The 26,392-nt window shown below is 38.3% G+C and overlaps 1 protein-coding gene across 1 annotated transcript; it reads right to left on the reverse strand.

The window, feature by feature from the left end:
* Positions 1-511: 511 nt before the first annotated feature.
* On the reverse strand, positions 512-19,687 carry LOC149014239 (protein Dr1 homolog). The gene is made up of 6 exons (XM_089154932.1): positions 19,457-19,687; positions 19,284-19,349; positions 9,202-9,291; positions 5,681-5,775; positions 1,260-1,328; positions 512-1,155 (listed from the first exon to the last, which is right to left on the reverse strand). Exons 2-6 carry the CDS (start codon positions 19,336-19,338, stop codon positions 991-993), a joined length of 474 nt encoding a protein of 157 aa, XP_089011058.1. The 5' UTR covers positions 19,339-19,349; positions 19,457-19,687; the 3' UTR covers positions 512-990.
* Positions 19,688-26,392: the final 6,705 nt, after the last annotated feature.

Raw genomic sequence — 26,392 nt, forward strand, 5'->3', positions numbered from 1 at the left:
TTTAACGTGGTTCGGCAAAACCATGCCTACATCCACCAGAGAAAAAAGGAGTTCCACTATTTCAAAAAAACCTCACACCACTCTCGCACCCACAAAGTATTACCCTTTGCTTGCCCCCAATCCTTATCCTCAGGATGGGTTTCCCACAAAGACTGATTTCAATCTCCTATATAGGCTAAACGTATCAATCTAAAACTCTAATCCCAATGTAATTACAATTTTACCCCAGTACCCCTATTTCAATTACAAATACAACCAAACCATAATTATATGGACCCACAGAATACAAGACACCCAAACCCAACAATAATAGTATGATCCATGTACCAAATGCTATATAGTGAAACATTAAATTGAACCAGGCATTACACCTTGAACACCAATAAATTTATGAAGAGACCCGTACAATGGAAGTTACTGAGGAGACCCAAGGAAAAACCAATCTTTCCTTCAAAGTGAGATGGCAAAAAGGTAGGTAGGCTGGGTAGCGATAGGTGGGTATGAGCATAGGTTGATGAGATTTTGTTCTTGTAGATAAGCTTAAAACCTAACTAGAGCTTTAATAAAAAGAAATAAAGAAAGAAAAATGAACATTTCACATCATTTTGCTTGTGGATGCTCTCTTTGTAGTACTCTCTGTACAGATTTATCTCCTTGAAGCAAACTTACAAAAGAAGTGCAATTTATCTAAAAGACGATCTGTATCATTTATAAGTGATAATCTTCCGGCATCCCTCTTTTTCTTTTCCTTCCCTTTCCTGGCAAAACTCTGAATATAAAATTGACCTAAAAAAGAGAGAAATTTCAGATCTACAATGAGTTGTTCCATTTAACTCCAAATTCCAAACACTGATAACTTGTCAGATTTTCATAACCCTAGCCACGTACAGAGCAGAGTTGAACTCTAAACTGGCTGGTGCACCCTGGTCTTATGTACAATACTAAAGGATGCTAGCCAAATTGTTCTTTAAAACAAAAGTGCATCAAAGTTTAGCTCTCCAAGCTCCGGTCAGAGTCAGATTGCTTGGGGGCAGTTGTCGTACTCCCACCATTCATTCTAGCGCGTGCCTCTGCAAACATCCTCTGCTGCTCTGCCAAAGCTTCTTCCTCCGTCATCTCAGCTCCACTGCCCCACTTACCACCTTTTGGTGAGTCCTGTTCATGAGAATTTCGAACAAGATCACGGAGAAAAATCAATGAATAAATTAACTGTAATATAGTAAAGCTTCGGGGAAGAAAATATCATAAAAGAAACAAACCAGGGTCTCAAGTCTATGTTGCTCGTATGCAGCATAAACTTCCTCAATGTACTCCCCGAAGCCAAGAACCTGATTCCATCATACCATTAATCAACTTTAAGGGTTAGTTACAGTCAGAAATGTAGAATACAGGCAATAGATGGTCCACCAGCTTTATTAGAGGGGCAGAAAAACATGTAAATTAGCCAGAATGTCAAATTTTTACTACAGAGATAATTTGAAGAAATGTTAGGATGTATTGACATATATATTAATTAAATTAGAGTTTGAAATTTGATCTGCGGCTAATCCAAAAGGTGTGCAACAAATCCAGCAATTAGTTGGGAAAAACATACAATCCAAATGATTCAAATTGTGAACTGTTTGAATAATCTAATCCAGACTGGCTGTGTGAACGAAATTTTGCCTAAATGAAATTAGACCTACCAATAGGCTGTTCTAGATCCCATGACCAGGCAGCACCGCATTACCAAAAGAAGAACAAAGCAGCATTGAACCAGGTCCCTATTAGAACAGAACGAGACCAGCTCAAGGCCAGCCAGCCAACCTGCAGCCCCAATATTTTGAAATAGTAGTGGTCTTTGACCAGTCAATCCTGATACCTACTCAATCTATTAGTTTGTATTTGATTATTCTTACATGAGCCTGGACTACAAAGCCTAGGAGTTTCTAATTCTAGTCAGTTTCCACTTTAAGTTTAGGGTCCAAATTAAACCAGCCCCCAAATTGCTTGTATTTTAGTGAAGGTCTGCTGCAAGTTTCACTTCAATCCAACGGTTGGGATGGAGGTTATTAGGATGGTCACCACATTAAAAACTATTCTCAGATCAGTGGCACCTTTGTTTCATTGGATGTTTTAGCTGTAGCAGTTACACAGCAGCTTGATGGGATGGATGACCAATGACACTTTCAATGTCTTCCCGACAGCATCAAAACGCAACTCAATACCTGGGGGATTCCTCTTCAGCAGCAGAAAGTTTTAGTCTTCAGCACAGGCAGATATCAAACAAAAGAAAAGGTTAAGGATGGATGCTAGGTTCCTTCAGCCCTAGGACTTTGCAGTTAATGGCATTATTCACTAGACCCCAGGTGCACAGAAAGGCCCAAGTCCTTTTGATCACTCATGTAAGTGACAAGAGAATAAACTTGAAACAAAGTTCTCAGCTACCCAATTACATATTTATAGAGCAAAGGATTCCTCAGGAAAATAGGAACCTCTAATTACTAAAACAGAAACTAGACATTGTAAATTAGAATAACTTATATAGTTCACTACTAGGCTTTATGATTCAGCCACATGCATGAAAAACTAAAATAGAAACTACCTTTTAGAAGCTGGAAGTGACAAAAAGACAATAACCAGATAAGATATTCAGTTTTTTAAAAAGATGCAACCAAATTCTTCATGTGAACAATGTTTTGGCCTCCATTGGCCCTTCTAGAAGACCAGCTGGACTGGTTTGACCTAGTCCTGTTGGTCCATTTGAAGATGGCTCTGCCCAAATTCTATATTGTAAAACACAAAAGTAGCTTTCCAATGAATCCAAGATTTGCTTAAATCTAATTTATATTTACAGAGATGTATTCAAGTAAAACCTTATTTGGCATGCACGGATGCAATCAATATCGTGCTGAATGAAAATACCTATTTTAGATATCATGTAAATGAATATTTATTATACTTTTAGTCTGTCACAATTTTTTTACCATCCAAAGATTTATGAAATTTTTAGATTTGAGAAAAGACCCACCAATATTCAGTGGAAATTTCATGTGTGGATGAAAATCAGTTTTTATTCTCTAACTGGGTTTGATTTTTCTTTCCCTTTCCAGAAAAATTTTAAGCCACTTTTATAGAACTTATTTTTTTGGGTAGGGGCTGGGTGGGAGGGTTGGGGGTATTGGCTTATCTATGAATACCATTTAAAGTAAATGAAATTCAAAATATAAAACCATTATTTAGATGATATTAGGCAAGGGCCAATACAGGATTCCACACTAATAAAAACCAGCATCGGGCACCTTGCAATAAAGTGCAATGGCAAGGTCCAAGGGGAAAAACAAAAACATCTCAGCACTTGGGCAATGTTAAGATAACTATGGGCAAGTTTTAAAGTTTCCTCGGAAGAAACTAAGGTGGGGATTGCTAGGGTTCCAACGGATGACTGGGGCTGCAAATTGGATCCGTCCCTCCAAGGTAGATGGAGAGTGTTTGATCAAAATTTGAGGTTTCATGGATGGCTGGAATGGCTAGAACAAGATTTCATGTTGGGAAAATTGAAGAAACAAAAGGGGGAGACTTAGGGTTGAAGACTGAAGGATTTGAAGAACAGGGGTTGGGGAATGATTCAACTTGATGAACATGTCAAATACTTGGAAGATATCCTCCAGTCCTCGTAGAAAATTTCCAGCAATAGGAGGGTGCTTCAAGATAATCGAATGAGGCAGCTAGGGGAATTGCAGCAGTCAATGGAGGGGCTGGGGACTGAATAGCTGTAGGAGGCTAAGCAGATTCTCAAAATAAAAACTCCTATTCATCAAATCATGGGCTCAACTGAGCAATTACATGCATATTTATAGCCACTTTGGCTACTTAGCTTTCAAAGTTCAAAACCGTTGAAAAATAGAGACTAGAAACAGACTAGGATTACAGTACATGTGAAGAATAACTTTAGAAGCCATCGGAATTACAATTCAAGCAAACTTTTAATTAAGGACTAACTGAAAATTAATGCACACAATACTATATTGGTGATTTTTAGTGCTGATATAGGGAAGATCCTTACACATAATGATTCTGGTGTAAGGAAAAATCCCAAGACCTAAGGCTGATTTAAGACGGCCAAACTGCATAAGCCCTTTTTGTAATAGATGGTCAATTAGTGCTAGAATTTTGAGTGAAATTGCTGAACTCAAATATGGGAGGGGTCACGATCAGTTAAACAGCTGGGATAGCTGTGAAGAAGCCCATACTATCCTTTTTATGTTTTCTATTACCTACCTCTATTCTGAATTTCCTTTTCCTTCATTTCTCCTGTCTTCGTTGTTGTTGAAGATTTCTGCCCCTTGATAGAGAGTTCTGCAAGCTCCTATTGCTGTAGAAGAAGGTTCCATAGAGGTGATGTTGAAGATCTCTCAACCCTGCTTGGACCATTCAAGCTTTGCTGAATCAGGGGTTCTTCAGCACTACTCAATCCTATATGGAATCTTATCTTAGGCTTAGCGAAAGATGGTTGATCCCTATTGAGGCCTTATCTCCCACCTTATTCTATACTGAGCGAAAGATGGTCGATCCCTATTGAGGCCTTATCTCCCACCCCTCCGTTGCCTCTATGCTACATCCCTCCACTCAAGCCTGAATTGGTTCCCTTTTGTGCTGCAATTATTCCTTCTTCAATTTGCCAATGACGGACTAAGGGTTTTCTACTGCAGCCCTTGATCAAGTCATTCTAATAGCTGATGCTATTTGATAACCCATGTTGGGTTACCCTAATTTGCCCATCTGATTAATGATTTTATCAGATTTGATTGCTTACTTCCCTACCGAAGTCGTAAATATGAAGTTTCTCACCTGGATTTATTGGAACTCAAGGACTTTTACCCTCAGCATAGATTCTCAAATTAATGCCCCTGATGGCCTGATTACGCAACCCTTCCTCAATAAGTTCTTTTAGCAAAGTCATAAACTACCAATCAAAAGTTGACTTAACACTGGGAAACTGAAATGGTCAACAATGAGGGCAATGTCCATGAACTAAATGAACCACTTAGGTATCATTTGTTTGAAAGAATTTGAAGTGGGGGTGGGGAAAAGTAAGATTTTCTACAAAATTCAAATCATGGCTTGTTTGGTCAATGGAGTGGCAAAGTCAGCAAAGAGGCTTCCTTGATTTAAAGAACCTTGTCTACTAACATGGCACCCTACTTTTCCTACCCCCACCCCCTTATAAAGTCCCACCAAATTAGTGGGACTTTGTGAAAAAGTGAGGGCTATGACAAATGTGGGCCCACATTTGCAGCTTTTCCACAAAATCTTTTCCTTTCCTTTTCTACTCCCCCACCCCACTCCTTTTTACTAACAAACAAACGATGCTTTAACGAGAGCCTGATATAGGAGTATAGCATTTGACAGTGTTTGGCGAGGGTCAAACATATGCTGCCTTACCACTGTTTCCAGAATAACAGTTTCGTGCACAGTCAACTGTATCTGTATGTCACAACTAGCATGATTATCAAGTTCATCCAGTGGATCATGTGGTTAAGAACCCTTGAGTTCACAAACTGTAAGACATGTAACTGGAACGTAATTGGGAATTAATGATTCATCCACTCAAAAATATGCTAGATAATACATAATCATGCATGTAATAAGACAACACCAAACATAAAATGGAAGATAAAATGAGGATTGACTCAAGAACCTCTAAAGCCTTGAGAACATGCTCAGGTGCAATTGTTCTCTTCTCTTCTCGACTGCATACTTCATTAGACTCTGAAGAAATGAGGTTGATAAATTCTGCAAGCATGAAAGTGAACCAAAAATTCTTCTTCAGTAACAAGGAGAATGCAAAAAATGTCAGACATCAAAGATCATCAGAAACTAGAAGCTTCTTGTTACAACAAGTTAAAAATGCCAAGAACAAACAGTAATTGTTTTATTAACTGCTGCACTTACATAAAATATATTATGAGAATAGATCAGTCAGGAAAGACAAGCAAAAGATTTGTAAGAATGTCAAATCATTCCATTTATTTCTAATTCAACTGACATAATGGTTAATCTCTGGACAACCAATTAACTTCTTTCCTCTTCAATCAAATATGAAAACGAATTAAGTGTACTATACCATACCATTTTCGTACCCATATTTGCATGCCAAAACCATACTAGTACTATACAGTTTTGGTACAAAAAACGACATAAAAATGGTGTGGTATGGCTTTGGTATGTAGACAGTATGAGAATGGTATGGTATGATTCAGTATTAAAACGGGATTATTTGATATGGTTCGGTACGTAGCGTCTATATGACACCTAAAACCAATATTGTACCATGCCGAATCAAAACCACTTTTTGAAAATCGTACTGCATCATTTTCTGAAACGGTTCGATAAGCTACAGTTTTATACAGTCGATTTCAGTATTATATACGGTTTCAGTACCAAATTCACACCCTAACCGAGAGCTGTGCCCTCACCAGAAAGCACAGCTTGCCCTCTCTTCTTGCCTGCCCTCTCTCTCTTCCTCCCCTTCCTAATATACCTGTAGCAATCCTAACTAACCCCCTTTTCCACGTAAGTCACATCCTCTGAAAAGCCCAAGCCCTGCAGTTGTGTGCATAGGTATGGTTGCTCCCAAATGATAGTTTGCCACCTATCCACTTAAAGGATTCTGTCCCGAACATTCCCAGCTGAAATTGATCCCATGCTGCCACTCCCTTTCTTGTGGGTGTATACCTTAGCATCTCTGGTGTTATTTGTAATTTCAACTTGGGACAAGAAAGAATAAGATGGAAAACTTCATTGTTGCAACCTATGGATAAAGAGGTCCAGTGTAATGTGGTTGGAGTCCTAGAGTGGGATTTCAAGAACAGGAAAGTGATTAAGATAAGTTAGACAGGAGAAGAAAGCTCAAAGGAGAAGAGTGACTAACAACAACAAGCCCTTGTACAGTTGTACCAACTAAATGGGGTACATGGATTCTTGCCTTCCAATCAGCTCTGCTTGGAAGAGTGACTAAGACAATGAAAAATCTAAAAGAGACAGGGAGATTCACCCCGCTTGGGGGCAGATACAAAATAGTGGGATGGATAGCAAACTGAAGAAGACTTTGGGGGGGGGGGGGGGGAGGGGAAACTTGAGAAGAAATAGAGTTGTAAGGGAAGGGACAAAAGAAATCACATACAAAGAAGGAGAAGAAAGGAAGGGGGTTTGTGTTGTTCATTTTTTTTTTTTTTTTTTTTTTTGGGGGGGGGGGTGTGTGTGTGTGCGTTATACACATGCACACTAAGCTCAATTCATCTTTCTATTTTATCATTCATTTTCCTTAGAAAGGCTGCAGTAGCACTTTTAAAGAAAACAAATGTCTATATACTTGCTGCAGGGTGGTTATAACCATAGAACTATATTTCGGCGAATATCGGCGAAATTTGCCCAGTTCGCCGGTGGGCGAAATAAAAAAGGGATCGAAATTGAAATTTCAGGATTTTCCGGCGAAACTATGATTTTTCGGCAAGATTTGTCGATTTTCCGGCAAAATTTTGGATTTTTTTTTTTTTTTTACTTTACTGCGTCAAACCCTTTTAACTTCGTTGCTGCCGGATCGTTGAAGTAGAAAACAAGCAGCAGCGGCTGCTGCTACTTTCGCCGGAAAGGAGAAGAAGAAGAAAGAAAGAAAGAGAGAAAGAGAAAGAAACAGAAGTAGCACTGTAGCAGCCGCTGCTAGATTCGCCGGAAAGGAGAAGAAGAAGAATAAGAAAGAAAAAAAGACAGAAAGAGAAAGAAACAGAATGAGCAGCTGCTGCTATTTCGCCGGAAAGGAGAAGAAGAAGAAGAATAAGAAAGAGATAAAGAGAAAGAAACAGCCGGTCGGCGAAATCTGGTAGCAGCGGCGTCGGCTAGATTCCAGTTCGCCGGGTAGCGAACCGGTGACTTCCGGCGAAATGTCGTTCCTTGGTTATAACTATCCACCATGGCACCAAAAAAAAAAAAATTAAAAGACATGTAAAAATGTAAGTGCTACTATAACTAAACTGAAATAACTAAATAAAAGCCAAGGGCTTGGGCTTGGCCAGAGATGGTAATATGTAACTAGGCATATGCTAAGACTAGTAGGAGTAGCCCTATATCTTGTATCACCAATACTTGCCCACTGTGGCTCAGAACGCTTAGCTGTTATGGCAACCCAATTTAAGTGATACTGTGCCGAGAACTTACCAAGCCATGAGAGATACTCCGATCCCATCTTTAGGGAGAGCTAATCTTGAAGTAAAGAGTTGCTGCTTTGGATGTTGAGTAGGAACGCATCTCCCTCGCCATAGTTTAGGTGTTCGTACCCTATTTGTTTGGCTTGATTTTTGAATCCTACAAAGGAGTAGGCACCATCCAGGGACAGCTTTGTGAAAAACCTTGCTTTTTCTCTCATTTTTTTCTTCTTATTTTGAGGATTTTAATGTGCCAAGATACCCTATCTGGTTAGTCTTGTTAATTTGATGTCATCTTGGATTCAAATTTGACCTAGGATTATAAAGGTTAGAGAATGAGATTTATGGGTCTGATTTTTCCCTATTTGTACTCAACTAGTTGGGGGGTTTCAAGTTTAGTCAATGAATGAATTAGAATTAGCTTCGACGGACAATTTTGATTTGGTGTATAAACCTAAAACCATGGGAGTCTCACTTGTGTTGAAGATCTTCATCTTTACCTCTCGCATTTTTCCTTCTTTCTTGTGCTTGTTTTTCAGGTTGTATGCCAAGAATAATGTGCGCACCCCACTCATTGCTTCCACCAAGGCTGCATGGGAACTCCATATTCCCCCTCTCTAAAGCATGGCAGTCTGAATTTCTAAACATATTTATTTAAAGCAAACCACTTTTTAAGGCTGAGATGGTCATGAATGGAAGCAGGCGAATATTTTGTTACACATTTTATAGACCTAACGAGGGGCATGTGGCACAATTCAGTATGAGAGAGAGATATACCATCATTTACAAAGTGAATGAAAAACGCAGTAAGTATGTGCAAATCCAAAACTTTCACAAACTAAAGATGCCAAAGTAACTAATTTTGGTTTCCATTTTTCAAAACAAAATATAATAGAAACAGAATAAAAAAATTGCTCATATAGGGCAATAAAGTAGAGGCTGTTTACATAGAGGGAAAAACAATAAATGATATGCTTCACCATCAAAACAGTCACAGTTTGCAGCTATTTTAACTCACCAACGCAACACTCAACAAGGAGATCTTGGGCATCCCTTGCAACACGAACATCTGGTGGTAGCATCTCCTTAATGATCTTAAACATAGTTGCTGGAATGAAGCAAGATTTTCACATGAGCAACCTCAAATACAATGAGACTGAGTAAAAATTGATGTCAATACTGATTATCAATGCCCTCTTATATCCCCCATCACATACCAAAAGTAGTCAAAATATCACAGAGGAAAGAATGCAATGCTGGTTTGTACCATCCCAAGAGACCTTACAATTAGGTGTTCAATACCTTTTCTCTTGTTTGTGGGTGCTCTTTTTCTTCTTTTTTTTCCCTCTCAAAAAAAATTAATTTTGAAATTTGATTCAAGGGTAGAGGGAAAAGGTACGGTTAGGGTCCAAGGAAGCAAAGGTTGGATTTGATCAAAGGATGTAGCAACAACATGCAACCATGGTTCAAAATATCGCCGCCGTAGGGGGTGTTGGTGGCTGGCGAAACCATCGACACCCCGAGATGTTGGCAATATTTCGCCGACATCTAGATTGAGTGTCAGCAGTTTTAATGGTTGTTTATATTTTTATTATCCAAAGTAATATATTAATAAACCACTCATATGCTTCAAGCATGCACTTTTATGTGAATGATATAATAGCGGGACCCACAATGTCATTCCTTTTCCAATTTTAACTTTTAGTGGTACTAAATCAACTTAATAAAACAAATGAACCATCGATTCTTACGCCAGATTCTTACGCCTTTCATCTTTTCAGTTTTCACAGCCCATGTCTATCGCAAAGAGCAAGACGGTGAAGATAGTGAGCGGTGAAGATAGTGAGCGATTGGAAATATCGAGAGAACTGAGAAGATGGAGAGAGTGAGACTGAGAAGTCGGTGAGCAATTGGGAGAGACGGAGAGATCTGAGAAGTTGGAGAGACAAAGAAAACGATGTGCAGCAGTGCGGCCTGCATCCTGCGAGAGATAGAGAAGACGGAGAAAGTCGAGAGAAAGATCAGAGAAGACAGAGAGCAAGGCTACGTCTTGCGAGCTGGTTTGGAGTTCCCTTTTTCTCTTCTGGCATCCAATGGCACTAGCAGTTACCGCCGGTGGAGAAATCGTTGATTTTTCCAATATTTCGTGGGTTTGGCGAAAAATGGTCGATTTTTCGGCAAATTTTTGCCGACTTTTGGTTGCTGTCGTTTCGACGGTCGGTTTCGTGTTGCCGTTGAGCGACATGGCAATTTTTCGCCGAAATGTCGCGACATTTCGGCGACATAATTTACATTGCATGCAACTACTATCAACAATTGTCGGCACATTCAATGTTTCGTTAGTTATTACTCCCCCAAAAAAAGAAAAAAACCTCTTTTATTTTATATAAAATATAATAATCAGTTCTTCCTTCTACATTAACAACCACTAGAAACGACCCTTTGTAATATTAATGGACAATATCAATGGAACAACCATCAATGCTACACTTGTGTTAGGGGCTTAGTAGAACTCATCGTCCAAAGCTAGCCATTAAGGAAAGGGTGTGCAAGTATCAATAAGTCCCCACCTCAGGCTATCCACATTCGATGTGAGATTATTACTTCTAACACTATTAGAATCCCAACAATCATCCTCTCCATTCAAGAACTTAACTAACCAATGTTTTCCCCATTTACCAATCCATTGTAGCAGCAATTGTTTGTTATCCGACTTCATCCTCAGAGGCAAATTAGGTTTCCCAAATAGAACCTGTAAGTCTTCCATATCTGGCTACTCACATTCGAAGCAGAACTATTACTTCTGCCTATCATGTTGAACCCATGGTAAGAAAAGTTAGCAATATATTGCCATGTCGATAGGTATCGACATGAAACCAAGAACCAATATTGGAATTGCCAAATATCAATGATATATTGCCGGACGGTAGAATTCTTTTTATGGTGAGAATTTCGCCAACATTTAAGCGACTCACGGTTGAATTTTTGGCAAATTTTCCACATTCTCTCTCTTCTCTAAAGCTTCTCTCTCGTGTTTCTTGCATTCTTACCCTCATTTTTCTCCGATCTTCAACGTCTACTACTAGATCTTGCTTCGTTCTTGCTAGCTATCATGTTGTTTGTGTTGATCAACTAGGATTTCACAAAGATCTGCGACTTTTTTCATCTCACATGTAACCATTGTTCTCCAACTAATTTTTGACAAAATGAATGCCATAATGTTGTTTGATGGTTATGAAATTAAAGTATGTTGAATATTGTGAGCCAATCTACGAACTCATGGTTTTGGAATTTTTCCGCAAAATAATTTTTTTTTATATTTTTGGGCGTAAAAATTGTATTTTTTCCACATCGAAAATGCTTAATTTTTACATTTTAAATATATTGTATGGTGATGAAAAAAATATATGTGGAACTTCATGGGCTAATCTACAAACTCACGGAATCAAAATATTTTTCCATTCAAAAAATAATTATTTTATTTTTTAAAAATTATTAAAATATTAATAAAAATATAACTAATTATGAAGAAATGGGGGAAAAGGTTTTGAAAATTATAGAAAATTATGGTATAGCTATGTAAATGTTTTTCAAGTGCTTCCCAAGTGGTTTAATTTCTGCTAGTGGGATTCAAAGGAGAGTTGCTTCACAGGGTGGACAGCCACAGACGCAACCACGGGAAAGCCACAAAGACAGGCAGTAAGAGGATGAGTTGACCTGACCCAGCATGGCAGTACTGTGTGGCTATTAATGTAAATAAAAATAGATCATAATGTAATTTTTGTGGGAAGAGATTGAACTCATGTGGTATTAACAGATTTTAAGGGTCACATCACTGGGAGTTCAAAGGATGTGATGCATAGAGGCACTCCCTCGCACCGCATCATCTAGTTCTTTGTTCATTCTCCTCTTATCCTCTTTCTTCTTCCCCTTTGCTAACTCTAAATCCCTAAGAGAAAGACTTGAGGCGGGCCATGGCAAAGAGCAGGGAGATGCACTATCAGGAGCAGGATAGGGCTTGAGCTACAACTTTAGGAGATGGAGCAATCTAGATTTGGGGCTAAAGCATCTGGACCAAGGGGGAGGGATGGTATTTTTGGCATGTTTAGCAGATCATAGAGTCAGAGGGCCGGTCATACAATAGATCCAGCACCATGTGATTATCCATGCCGTGGGGACCCGATCCTAGAGCAGTATCCTAAAGTTTTCAAGAGGAAGGGGGCCAAGCAGCCCAAGATAACTAGTTCATGGAAAGGTATGGCTAAGAAGGTTTAAAAGGCACTATCAAAGTGGATGTTATACAATTCAATTCTAGCAAACACAGCATAAGGTCCATACAACAGACACATTATTGATACTATTGCAGATGCAAGTCTTGGATATGAGGGTCCCACCTCTAAAGAGTAGGTGACCCCCTTCCTTTAGGAGAAGAAGTTGCAACAGTACATAGACAATATGAGACCCTTCTAGAATACGAACGGATGCACCATCATGTCTGATGGATGGACCGGTCTAATGAAAAAGTCCATCATCAACTTTATGGTGTACTATAATAGGAGGACAATTTTCTTAAGATCTATGGATGCTATTGGTCATATAAAAGACCACAAATATATTTGGCTTCCTACATGATGTGATAGATGAGGTTGGGAAGAAGAATGTGGTGCAAATGTCACTGACAATGGCTCCAACTTTAAGAAGTCGAGTGAGGTGTTGATGAGTTCACCCGACTATCATTTTTTTTGAACACCCTATGCAGCTCATTTCATGGACCTTATATGCTGAAGGACATTGGGAAGATCAACATTGTCCAAAGCACATTGGAAAGGGCTATACAGGTAACAAATTTCATTTACAATCATAACATTGCTCTAGACATGATGAGGAGATAATGTAGAGGTGAGTTGGTGCGACTTGGTCCAACGAGATTTATGACGAATTTTGTTGCCTTTCGTAGTATGCAAGACTATAAGAGAAGAAGTCAAGCTTCAAATCCATGTTTACATCCCAAGAGTGGTTTAATTGGGTTGGATCCAAGTAAAAAAAATATCTATTATTTCATTTTACAAATTGTTATACTATGATTATCTAATATATCTACAATCTACTGACTTAATGTGTTTGTGATAATTTAGTATGAACAGCAAGCGCAAAGCACAGAACACGATATCATTTGATGAGTTCTGGAGAAATGTAATTGTGGTGTTACAGACCTTAGAGCCCATTATAAAGGTCATGCGTATGGTGGACTCCTCCTTATAGGACCCACTATGGCCCACTTGTATGCAGCCCTTCAGCGAATGAAGGTCGCCATACGAGAGCAAAACCCAAGGGGCACCAGGTTTTATTGCATATTGTGCATAAACAATGGACTACTCATCTGATGCATTCACTGCATAGGGCCGATAAGTACATATTGTGGGTTGTTGACTCATAGCTATTGTAATTCATTCAATCCTAACTCTAACTTCTACCTTTGAGTTGTTTAATTATGCAGCATATTATCTCAACCCAAAATATCAGTGTAGTGAACATTTGGGGTTGGACACAAACCTGTTGGACGTGTTGTAGGTGATTTCAGGGTTGGAGCCGGACTCGATGGTTGCCACAACGAGGTGAGATATCAAGGATTTTGACTGGCTAGAACTTATATTTTATTCTTTAAAGAATTTACCTAACTATCAATACAAATGATTATAGATCAAGTTATTTAGGGATGCACTTGGGTCTTTCAATTCAAAAGCTACTATACGGGGTTGAGAAAACATAGATCCAGGTTAGATCTTAGATGCATGAATGCATTATTACAATTTATAGATAAGTTGATTTTATGTTAAGTATTAAAGTTTAAACTTAGTGCATCCAACCTCTGAAGACTGGCAATCAAGATCCTCTCTTAAACTTGCGCAGCCTCTAGGTGCAAGAAGAAATGGAAGTACATTTAACATAATCCACTCCAAGAGGAGGAACCCAAGGCCAGTGCCTAAACGATCTAGTGTCTTGCCACTACACATAAGATTAAAGATACAACATGTTAGGGAACAAGCTGAGAGTAGTCGACGAACATCAACCTTGAATGATATATTTGAGGTGGGTGTAGAGGAGCAAGATCCCCTCACTCAGTAATTGATAGACATGGGTGAGCCAATGTTGGAGCAGCCTGGAGGGAGGCTTGACCAAGAGCTAGCTCAACCTGCAGGGGTTGATGTGGATGAGTTTATGGCATCTTAGGATGGGCAGGCACATGCACCAAAGGCAGCTACTATTGTGGATGAGGATTGGATGGTGGCACTTGGCACACAGCATGACGATCCATATGACACACTCGCTCAAGTCTAACTCAAAGGGATTCAGATGATGATGATGATGTGGTGGTGGTGGTGGCGGCGGCAGTGGTGGCGGTGGTGGTGGAGAGCTTGAGGAGCATTTGTAGGTTCCATTACCAAACACACAACAACCCCCAACTGAGTACATTGGGGAGACTCAGTTCACACATGCCACCCAGGATCAGGATCATGGTGGTGACCATAAGCGTGGTCGTATTATGACCTACAGCCGGAACGGAAAGCGCCATGGGAAGCAAAACCAGCATGAAGATGGTTATGATGATGTCACCTTTACGCATGAATTTTATAGATCGTACGGTTCTTACGCAAATCCTTCAGGATTAGATATGGAGGACAACTTAACGAGAGCAATAGGATCCATGAGCTTGGATGAGTCTGTAGGCTTTACGTATGCTTATAGGGCTATCAGTCTTTATGGTGTCCCTCCTCTTTATGGACATTATGGTATCGATATAGGTATCCCCTCTTGTGGTTCGTACTATGGGCACGATGATGGTTATTATGAGCTTCGTCTCTTGGGGTCAGAGTCAATTGTGGAGTCCATATTTGGGTGGCAGATAAGCCCACCATCTTGCACAATCACTAGCAGCACTATTATCATCATCCTCACTGCAGCACCTTCCTTGGCCTTATTCTCACTTCCCTCACATGGGAGTTCTCTTGGAGGCGGATGATGACCACTATAGAGCTGTAGTTTAGGACTATCTGAACAACTATCAACATCAAATGGGATGGAATGAGTATGTAACATGGTTGGGGGAGAGGATGCTATCCACTATGGTTTTGACATTGGAGAGTCAAGCACAATATTTGGTATTGAGATGACTGGATCACTCTATGTACTTGCTTACAATGTTAAACTTAAGTAGTTCCGTTGAATCTTGTCCCTGTACATCTGACTTCACTAATTGTCTATTTATACAATAAATTCTAGACTTTAGTAATTTTCTTCACTAGCTGTGTACTTGTGTTCTCTTTGCATGTTTATATTGGTTTACATGAGTTTTTCAACCTTCCAATTTCGCCCACATACAACCAGGCATATGCCGATCATCAACATTAGTTTAGGTTTGTTTTAGGCCAAAATAATGCTCCCATTATGTTTATTGGCCTCAAACTAGGCTAGATAACAAAATTTAAGACAAAATGACCCTAAATACCCACAAAACTGGAGATCAATTTTTCACTAAAACCCTTCCAAATTTCGGCAATTTCACCAGCCACAGACACCCCTAACGTCAGCGACATTTCGTACCTTGGTTGAACCCCAAAAACCTCCCCCCTGAAGCAAAATGTCTGATCTACCTGAGAGAACCAAAACCTTGACACAAGCAAAGGAGATCACTCGGTGAGGTGGATGGCGGTGTAGAGAGTTTTTTAGGAAATGAGAAAATTTCCTAGTTCTCTTGGGTGATGTAGACATTCATGCCAAACCATGTAAAGTTCCTAGCATTGTGTGTACTCAAAACAATGATGGTGAGATCTCAAATCTAAATTCACTATTAGCAAAGGAGATTGAACAAAAAACCCCTCCGATACTTTCTCGGGATTCAAGGTGTAGGTTCATTTCGCAATAAAAACACGTCTTCTATTCCTCAATGAGACAGATATGCTTGGATGTAAACCTATAGATTCTCTCAATGAGGTTAATCACCGACTTTGCAGTGCCACCAATGATCAAGTCGACCAGAAGTAGTATCAAAGAAATGTTTGTTGGTTGATCTATTAGTCCAGTACTAGACCTGATATTGCCTACATTGTGGGCGCTGTTGGTTCCTCCATGTGCGTAGGACATCTCAAATCGATCATACACCATATATTGAGGTAATTGAAGTCTTCCCTTACGAAAGATATTATCTTCTCTAGCAATGGAAATTTAGGATTGGAAGAAGTTAGTAATGCTGCTTGGGCTAGGTCCATTGATGATCAAGATTGATGCAGGCCTGAAGACCTATAGCCACAAGAAGAAGCCCAAGCAGAGCCATTGAAGCTGCCGTCCAGCCAGTATAGCATTAGTAGTAGTATTAGTATTATTAGCATAGTTGTCAAATCATCGTGTAGGCGACGCAAAAGTATTGCTTATGCTACAAAGTGGTTTTTGAGGACAAAGCAGTTATATGATTCTTTTAAACCGAAAAGCATCCATTCTCATGTCCTAAGCAGCTCCCTTGTATGCCTGAAACTAAAGTAGTACACTTCTTAATTATCTTCAAAATTTATTCTCCATAATCTGTATTATGTTTTTCTTTCTTGATCCTCTTCCCCCCCAACCCCACTGTCTTCCACACTTTTTTTCTTTTTTCCCTAAGCCAAGATCATATATAGAATCGTTTATCATAAGGAGGATAAAAGAGGGAATGAGTATGGAGATAAATCATGCAATGCTAGCACCATGGAAGAGTCCTAGAATGATGATTGATATATAAAAGATCCCTACTTTATCAGGTGTGAATACTTCAAATTGAAATTCAGATTCTAGTTGTGCATTTCATTCATGTTCAATTAAGCATCATTTGCTAAATATCATGGATCAGAAAATGGTATCGTGAAAAGGTAAATAATGAGAAAATCAATATCAGATCAGAAAAAGGGTTCCCATGTTTGATGAGGTCCTGCAAACTTTACTAGGTATGACGTGCTAGATTTAAGGATTAAAGAACCTAATTTCACCAGGAAGAATGGAATCGAGAGATTGTGGTTGCTTATCAAGGTGGATCTTTCAGTGATTTGAAAGGGACCATAGTTTGTGATGCAAGGATTGAAAAATTATACAGACTTGTAGGGAGTGTCAAAAAGGTAGAGCTCTGATGAAATTAGAAAAGAGAGATAGGTGGAAGACAAAGACTGCATATGGTTCAGGCATTGAACAAGTGCAAGTTTGGAAAGAAGCAAGTCTCTTTCCCTTTAGATTTGGTGACTGCCAATGATCTCTTAGAGCATGCTGTAGAAAGACATGAGGTGGAGACCACATCATATTGTGCGACAACAGTAAGTTGTATTTGAAAGCCTAGATTTTTCTTCTAGTGTGTATGCATCTGTGGTTTTTTTTTCTTTCCGGGAGGGGGGGGGGGAATTGCTGGTTTGAAATTAAAAAAAGATACCACTTGAAATAAAGGAAATTTTGGTATTTCAATTGAAATCTCAAAAAATCCGGTAATTCAGTATAATGACCTCCACTTAAAGGGACTTAGTGGATCTTTTGTATAAAACATTCTCTGCAACTAAACCCACCAGCCACATGCTACCAGTGGCTCCACATAACCGGTATCATAGTAGATCAGTGGATGCCATTGTGGGTTTTGTCTGCTGAGTTTAGGTGGGTTTGAGGCCAAATTAAGGCATGGAAGTTTATGGAAATCTTATTTTAGGTTGTATGACCTCATTTAAATGTGTTCTTTTGGCCAAAAAAAGAACTCCTTTGAATGATCATATTGCAAAACTATGAAAAAATCCATACCTTTAGTATGTCGATGATGCGATGTAAATGCAAAGTATGGATTTCTTCATAGTTTGCAATATGATCATTCAAATGAGCTCTTTTTTGGCTAAAAGAACACATTTAAATGAGTTCATACAACCTAAAATAAGATTTTCATAAACTTCCATGCCTTAATTTGGCCTCAAACCCACCTAAACTCAGCAGACAAGACACACATTTCAATGTTCAACACTTCAGTCTAACAAAACACAAAATGGAATGAGATTTAAAACCTTGAGGATAGGTAATAAAGTGAAGGAGTTTGTAGACTCAGTATCAACAGCACTCTTCTTCATAATCAAGCCACGTTGGAGATTGTAGGGATTAAGAGTGTCTTGTATTCTCTGAGTTCACATAATTATTATTGAGCTGATATTTGTAATTAGATCGACTTCCAAGTCCATTATATGTACAAGGGAAATTGTGTGTGGCTTAGGATTTGGGGTTCTATAGGGGGGAAAAAACCTAAATACAAGCAAAAGAGATCATTTAGTGAGGTGAAGAGTGATGTAGAGACTTCTTCAGGTTTAGCAGCAGATCTTAGGCTCTCTCAGGTGGATGTAAGCATTCATGCTGAACCAGGTTATACTCATTTTGTCTATCTGATTTTACTTGATTTTTTCCCTTGTATTTGTGTTCATGCCAACACTGTGAACAAGGTGATCTTACATTTAAAGGACACAACCAGAGTTATTATGAAGTTCTGTTAAAGAGTTTAGAATAAGATGGGGATATAAAGGGTTTTGAAAGCACTAGTGAGTAGTCATAACAAACTCCTTGCTCAGACATTAGATGACAATCAATCTCAAGTGTAATAATTTTCAAAAGAATTCCAGTTTAAAACTAGAGGAACCAAAGACATTCCCAAACACATGCAACCTTGGAGATTCCAATGGATACAGCTGAACCAATAAGGATGTATATGACTTTACAATGCATCCTTGTCAGGGAGTGAGTAATAAAAAATAATTATCTATAAAACCCATTTTAACCCAGTATTATACGGTAAACGAAACGAACATAGAACCTCTAAGTTCCTACTTCCACAACCCCCACCCCCACCCAAAAAAAAAAAAAAAAAAAAAAATAAAAAATAAAAAAAATTGCCCTGCAGTATTTCCCAACTGTGCATCAGTTTCTGAACTAAAACTATAGGTTGACCTGGCTATCAGTTATTCACAATGTAATGAAGGGAATCTTCTACTCTAATACAGAATACAACGAGTCAAAGGATGATTTCTGAAACTAGGGCTACAAGGAGGAGGAAAATTTCACCTTTTGGAAGCGAAACATCCTCTTTCGATTTGCCAACGATGTCCATCGGTTCCATGTTTCGAAAACCTTCAATCGAAGAAATCACACATAATTAAGAAAGAAAGAAAAAAACAACAACAACAACAACAGATTAACCAACCAGAAAGTAGAGATCGATTTGATTTTCGTCTTACCCGAACAAGAACTCGCGAGAGAACAGAACACAGAAAATAAGAGTTGGAGATCGAAATCAATCAATCGAAGAAAAAATCAGACAGACGAGAAAGATTCATCGCATTTCCACTGCTTATAATCTTGAAAGTATTAACACCGATTTACTCGTAGCCTTCGCCCTTTGCTCCATATCCAATTGGACTTCGTAGCGTTATTTCCGTGGAAAGTTTTTGCACTTTAGACTTTGTACTTTCGAGCGTTACTGACGTCAGTTTCGTGGAAGTTTCCTTCACTCTCTAAAAGAAATTGGTTTGAATTATCAAATTATATTTTTAAGTATTTCATTAATCATTAATAATCATATTTGTCGTCGGGAGGATTCTTTTATAATATTGCATCAATAAGAAGTTTGTTTTTTTTTTGGTACTAAGCACCAATAAGGAGTTGGAAAATGGTATTGATATAAAATAATCCTGAACCGGGTTCAATCACGGTCAGGCCGATGATCCTAGTCGAGATTGGCTCGATGATTGAACCATCAAGTAACATAAGGAAGAAGGAACCTAAACAATTATAGAAGGAGACGTAATCTCTATAAATTCAAGATAAACTATCGTGCCCAATAAGGAAACAATAACTGACTCCAAATAATGGGTGAAACATAATGGGTGAAACTTTCGATCAAGTGGCTAAAAAGGAAGGTCACAGATTGATTCAATGGTCAAGGAAGGGAGGTAAATCCAATATAAACTAAAGGTTAACACACAATGAAGGTATCTAAGTCGTTTCCTTCCATTAATGTTATTCAATTAAGCTCTGTAACTAGCCAAAATGTTATGGTAATTCATTGCTAACTTAACTTTCGAAGGTAGTTTTCCGACCGTGTGGTTGGCCCACATTTAACTTAGTTTTACAGGCTAACATTGAAGAATCCGAGGACTAAAATGGTTTTTGGATGCATTAGATATAATTCTTGGATCGGAAAGAACAACCAAGTTAAGAGAGAGAATATCAATATGGACTATATGGTTCAGTGTCTTTCAAAGGGAAGAAGATATTGAGAATATGTACAATGGTAGCTAGGGGTGTCAATTCTAAGCCTAACCACTGAACCTAAACTGAGTCAACCAGTTAGAACTTAAATTGAAACACATTGAGGCTAATTGGATGGGGGTAGAAATTAGGTATTGAAAAACCTAATAGTTTAATGTTGGTTTAGTCCGACCGAATAGTGGCCCATTAATCTGGACCACTGATCAAACCAAACAATTAAAAATCCTAACCCGTCATGACCCGATTTTAAAGAGGTTGGCTTATTTAGGCAAGATCTAAGGCTGAAATACAAGGTTCATTTGATAACTCATCAAGTGATTTTGTTTCAAGAAACATCAAAACCAATTTTGATTGTTTCTAGAAGTAAAAACAATTTTGTTGGAGTTAGATAAAACTTACTTTTATTAACAGGTGTCAGGGCTGAATAGTCAAAAGCAAACATCAAACACAATAATATAAAGATAAGGATCCCTTCTAGAAAGACAAGGGTTAGGGTTTTACTAGAGATAGAGAAGATGACTATGAAACTTTGGTTACCGAAGATAGAGATGATCAAGAATTGAACAATTCCTAGCCGTCAGTGTTGAAGAAGCAATGAATGCTCTATTGTAATATGACTTATGAGAAGGATTTAGCAGGGATTTTATGCTTAGGATGCCAAAATTTCATGAATACCTTCCCTAAAATTGTTTCATTTAAACTCATCTTGCACCCAAACTTTTGCTTCGAAAACTGAACATTTTGTTGTTGCACCAAAAGTGCTTCTTACCAAACGGTTTTCAACCATGCCATTTTTTTTTTTTTTTGGTTTCTCAAAGCCCAAAGAACTCGATGTGTTAGTAATGATTTATAACAAGATGGTAATGGTTTCAAAAGCAATTCGGCCAAAACCCAAATTGCACCAACCCAAAACCAAATTGAAACCAAATTTGTTAGTAGTTTGTGTTGCTTTCAATCTGAAATTGGAACTGGCCTTGACTAAACCATTAACACCTCGAGGTAGAGTAGCATTTCATTTGCCAATTTTGCATTAGTCTCAAGGATGCATTAAAAAACTCTAAAGGCGTCCACTATTATTGGTGTAAAACTAGTGATCACCCACTATTCCCATGAAAAATTACAACTTACCACATTAAAGTTTTGTTATTAAATAGAGGGTAAATTACCTAAAAGCCCTTACCATTATTTAAGTCATTTAAAATTTAAAATGCATAATTCAAATTACTCAAATGCCCTATGGGCAGTGAAATTATCCAAATACCCTTATGTGGGTGAAGGGAGATACCATTCCCTTCACCCATCTTCTTCCCCCGCCGGAGCCAACCACCCCACCACCGGCTTTCCCCAGCTGGAATTCACCCACCAGAAATCTGACAAAAATGGTAAAAAGCCTTTCTCAAACTAATTGATCTCCTATAAGGGGAAAGCCCAATTTAACAGACCCATTCCATAGCCTCTTTGACCAACCAGTGCCCTCTCGCCCTCAAAATGTTCCACAACAAAGATAACAAAACATATGGTAATGCTTTCAAAATCAGATCTCCAAATGAACCATAAAGCAAATGAAGCCTCGAGAAAACTCTTGAGATCTATTGTCAACCACTAGAAAAAATAGATCAAAGAAAAAGCACATAATGATAAACCCCAATTCTCAACAGAGATATGGGAAAAAGCAGAAACCTAACTCTTGATGAAATCTTGAAACCCTAGTTTAATCACAGATGATGGCAATGTAGAATAAAATCTTGAATCCCTCTCTCCTAGCGTTTGAACCATTTTCTCAAGGTCATTCTCCTCAAAGCTCCTCTTAGGGATTTTAGAGATATTACATAGATGATTTAGCAGTTTTTCTAGTTGTTTTGTCATAACCGAATTGGTCAAAGTAAAACCCTATTTTGTGAACGATTTTGCTCTTAAATTTTGTTCTGGTTTGGAATTAATTGATCTGCAAGGGCTTTGATTTTTCCACAGTGTGTATTCATCTTAGAGGAGACAAGCATGTCTTCTCTTAGCCAATAATTGGTATTTTTTGATACTTCAGATTCTTTATGAAGAGAAATTCAAAGAAATTGTTCATGAGTAAGGATCCTTATTTTGTAATTGTGGTTCATTATTTTTCTAGTAACTTGACTATCTCAGCCTCTTTGGCCTCCACTGCCCATCGTCGACCCTAAATCTCACCAAACCTCGCTCGCCCATGTTCTAAAATGCCCACCGCTCCTTCACCCGACAATTTTGGTGGGTGAATTTCTCTAGGGAAATCCACCCACCAAAATTTTTTTGATGAAGGAGCATGGGCATTTTAGAACATGGGCAGCAAGTGAGGGATAATACCTTCACCCCACCAAGGGTTTTTGGATAATTTAACTGCCCAAAGGCCCACTTCAAATATTTTGAAGCCCATGTCTGCTAAAGCCCAGGTAAGTAATTGCTAATCGTTTAATATTAATGGGTCCGAATCTCTTTATTTTAAATGATCATTCAAAAATCAATCTCATTCATGAGAAAGTGAATACGACCCACTCTCTCTATTCTATTGTATTGAGAGCTCTATTTCCACTCCTAAAAACATTTTGACTCCTGCTAAGTTTTTGGTAGTTTCTAACACAATATGTTGTCCTGCTCTTATTAAGTCCTCAACAAATGTAACTTAATGAAAGGGCCTCTGATAAGGGTAAGGAAATAGTGGGACAACCCAATGGGTCTGGAGAGGAGGTGGAAAGCCTTTTTATCGAAGGTAATCTGATCTCAAAGCCTGTAGAGACATTTTCAGCTTTGGGGAACTCAGTTTCTTCTAGAGCTTTACAAGAGCATCCACTATCTAAAACAATCGAGCCCTCTATTATACCAGCTACTATAGCCTCGAATTTGTTGATTGATCTACCCAACTTCGATTCAAATCAAACATTTCCTAAAGAGAGGCCTTCATCCCCTTACTAGATCACTGAGCAACTAAAAAAAAATTAAAGCTAGAAATTGAGGAAAAGAATGAATGGGAAATTGCAAGAGAATGTTTTAACCTTGGAGATTTCCTTAATGGTGTGAATAGAGGTAGGGGTTCTATGCGGAGGTACAAGTATGATACTTCTAGAGGGAGAAAAACATTTCACCCATTTTCTGAAAGGGTATGGTCGGCTACCCTTAACCAGCCCCCAAGTGAGCCATGAATCTGCTATGGTGGAACTATTAGGGAAGTGGTCCATCCCTAACACAACATTACCTGTAGTGTCTTTGCAAGAGGACTAAACCGAGTCTAGTGTTTCTTTTGGAGACTTGGCAACAAAATGATGAGGTGAATAAACTTTCAAGAAGATTGGATATTTTTGGATAGCTTTCTTTTGGTTCTTGTGGGTAGGTCTGGTGGAGCTGCAATTTTTTGGAATGGTAATGTATCTCTTTCTTTAATTTCTTCAGATCCAAATATATCTAATGTGATCACTCATGTAAATTCTCCTGGTGCAACATTTCGACTTTCTTTGATTTTGGGCCTCCACAAGTAGAGTATAGAGCACAATTTTGGACCAAAGTGATTCATCTTGGAAGCACTGTAAGTACTCCTTGGATTATCATTGGTGATTTTATTGAAACTTTATGTCATGCAGATAAGTTTGGAGGTGTTCCTAAACCTCAAGTTCAAATGGATAGATTCAAGGAGGCTATAGATAGGTGTCATTTGCATGAGATTCAATGTTTTGGGTCAAAATTCTCTTGGTCTAACAAAAGAAGGGGTAGAGCACTTGTAAAAGAGTGTTTGGATAGAGCATTTGCAAACAATGACTTTTTGCATCTCTTTGGGGGTATCTCAGGTCACAAGCATGCAATGGTAGGCTTTAATCATACTCCGGTGGAAATCATTTTACAACCATCTAGAAGGAAACTTGTTAGATTCCATTATGAGATGAAGTGGGAAGATCATCCTGATCTTTTCACCCAAATCCAAAGAATGTGGGATTTTTTTGGAACTGGCTTTAAACTCCAATAAAAAAACAATAATTGTACTAGGGTTCTCAATCATTGGAGTAAGAACACATTTCAGTCTGCTACCAAGGAAATTGCTAGGATCCAATTGGAATTAGAGATTTGCCAACAACAACCACCTAGTGACCAAAACACTCAAGATGAATTGAGACTTAGACATCAATTGAAATCTTCCTTGATTGTAGAAGAAAAACACTGGTTTCAAAGATCTAGAATTAGTTGGTTAAAAGAAGGGGACTAAAATACAAAAAAAATTCATGCGTCGATTGCCCAAAGAAGGCACAATAACTTCTATTCTCAAGCTTAAGAATAGAAATGGTTACTGGATTAATGAGGAAAGTTTAATAAAATATGAAATTTAGATTCATTTATTTTCATTGTACACAAATCTTCTGATCCTCTTCCCCTTATGACTTTCTTGAAAGCACCCCACAATGTATTAATGATCACGTAAATGATTTTCTTTGTAGTCCCTTCACAAATGAAGAAATTAGAAAGGCTCTATTTCAAATGAAGGGCACTAAAGCTCCTAGCATTGATGGTCTCCCAACCCAATTTTTTCAAAGGAATTGGAAAACCATAGGCAATGATTTGAATTCTCAGTATCCAACATTTCTTTGGAGTGGGTCATATGCTTAGAAGTCTTAGTAAAATTGTGATCTCCTTGATTCCCAAGAGATCTAACCCTCAAGAATTTTCCCGTTTGAGACCTATTAGTTTATGTATTGTCCCCTACAAGATAATTGCCCAAGTGTTTGGTTAATCGTTTAAAACCCATCTTAGGAACCATTGTTAGCCAAACACAAAGTGCTTTTTTTTCTTAGGGAGCGCCATTTCTGATAATGTGTATCTGGCCCATGAATACTTGCATTTTATGAAGAAATCTAGGTCGAAGAAGGGCTATATGCCTCTTAAGCTAGACCTTTGTAAAGCTTATGATAAACTAGAATGGTTTTTTATTAAGGCATCCCTGAGGAGGTTTGGTTTTACTAAGAAGTGGTTAAGGTGGGTGATGCAATGCATCTCTAGTGTTGAAAATCAACTAAAGATTAATGGTGATTTGACTAAGAGGATTGTCTCTTAGAGAGAGGGGGGGGGGGATTAGACAAATGTGCCCCATAAGTCCTTACATCTTCATTTTGTGCCAGGAAACTTTTAGTCAAAGATTAACTTCTAATATTGGGATTCAAAGATTACCTGGGTTTAAAGTGGCTAGATAGGCTCCAGAGCTAAATCATTTATTATTTGCTGATGATTCCATGCTTTTTTTTCTCTTGCCACTATTCAAAATGCATCACTAATAAATGCTTAATTGCAAGAGTAGACTTCACATTAATTCTAAAAAGTCCAAAATGCTTTTCAGTTCTCACACTCTAGCAGGTATTAGATATGAGGTAATAGCTACTTTGGATATCCAAAAGGTGCAATCACATGTCATTTACTTATGTCTACCTACCACCTTTGGTAAGTCAAAATCTTGTACTTTCTCCTTTATTTTGGATAAACTTAGTGCTAAACTAGTTGGGTGGAGGGAAAAGTATCTTACACAATCATGTAAAAAAATTCTTATTAAAATAATTGCATGTGCTCTTCCCAAAAATGCCATATCTTGCTTTTTAATGCATCAAGACCTTTGTAATAAAATCCATCAAAAAATTAGACATTTTTGGTGGAAAAACAAGGGACAAGGAATTAACTGGATCAACTAGAAAACCGTGTGTACGAGGAAAGTGGGTGGTGGTCTGGGTTTTAGAGATTTTAATTATTTTAATAGGGCCGTGCTGGCTAGACAAAGTTGGAGACTCATCACCTGTCTTGATACTCTTTGGTCAAGAATTATGTCTATGAAGTATCTTCAAAATTAGGATTTGTTGAGGGTAGAGGTGCCTAGGTCTTGCTCTTGGGGATGGAAAAACATTTTGGTT

The sequence above is a fragment of the Hakea prostrata genome, chromosome 5 (genome assembly GCF_041222555.1).
Source record: "Hakea prostrata isolate BN-2017 chromosome 5, UWA_Hpros_2, whole genome shotgun sequence".
Taxonomy (NCBI): Eukaryota; Viridiplantae; Streptophyta; class Magnoliopsida; order Proteales; family Proteaceae; genus Hakea; species Hakea prostrata.

Bases quoted from the DNA above. Each gene is read 5' to 3' on its own strand.
- LOC149014239 (XM_089154932.1), bottom strand. From the start codon at position 19,338: ATGGAACCGATGGACATCGTTGGCAAATCGAAAGAGGATGTTTCGCTT. The intron at 5,776-9,201 runs GTGAGTTAAAAT...TCATGCTTGCAG, and splicing joins CCTTGTTGAGTGTTGCGTTG to AATTTATCAACCTCATTTCT. The intron at 1,156-1,259 runs GTTTGTTTCTTT...TCTCATGAACAG, and splicing joins AACATAGACTTGAGACCCTG to GACTCACCAAAAGGTGGTAA.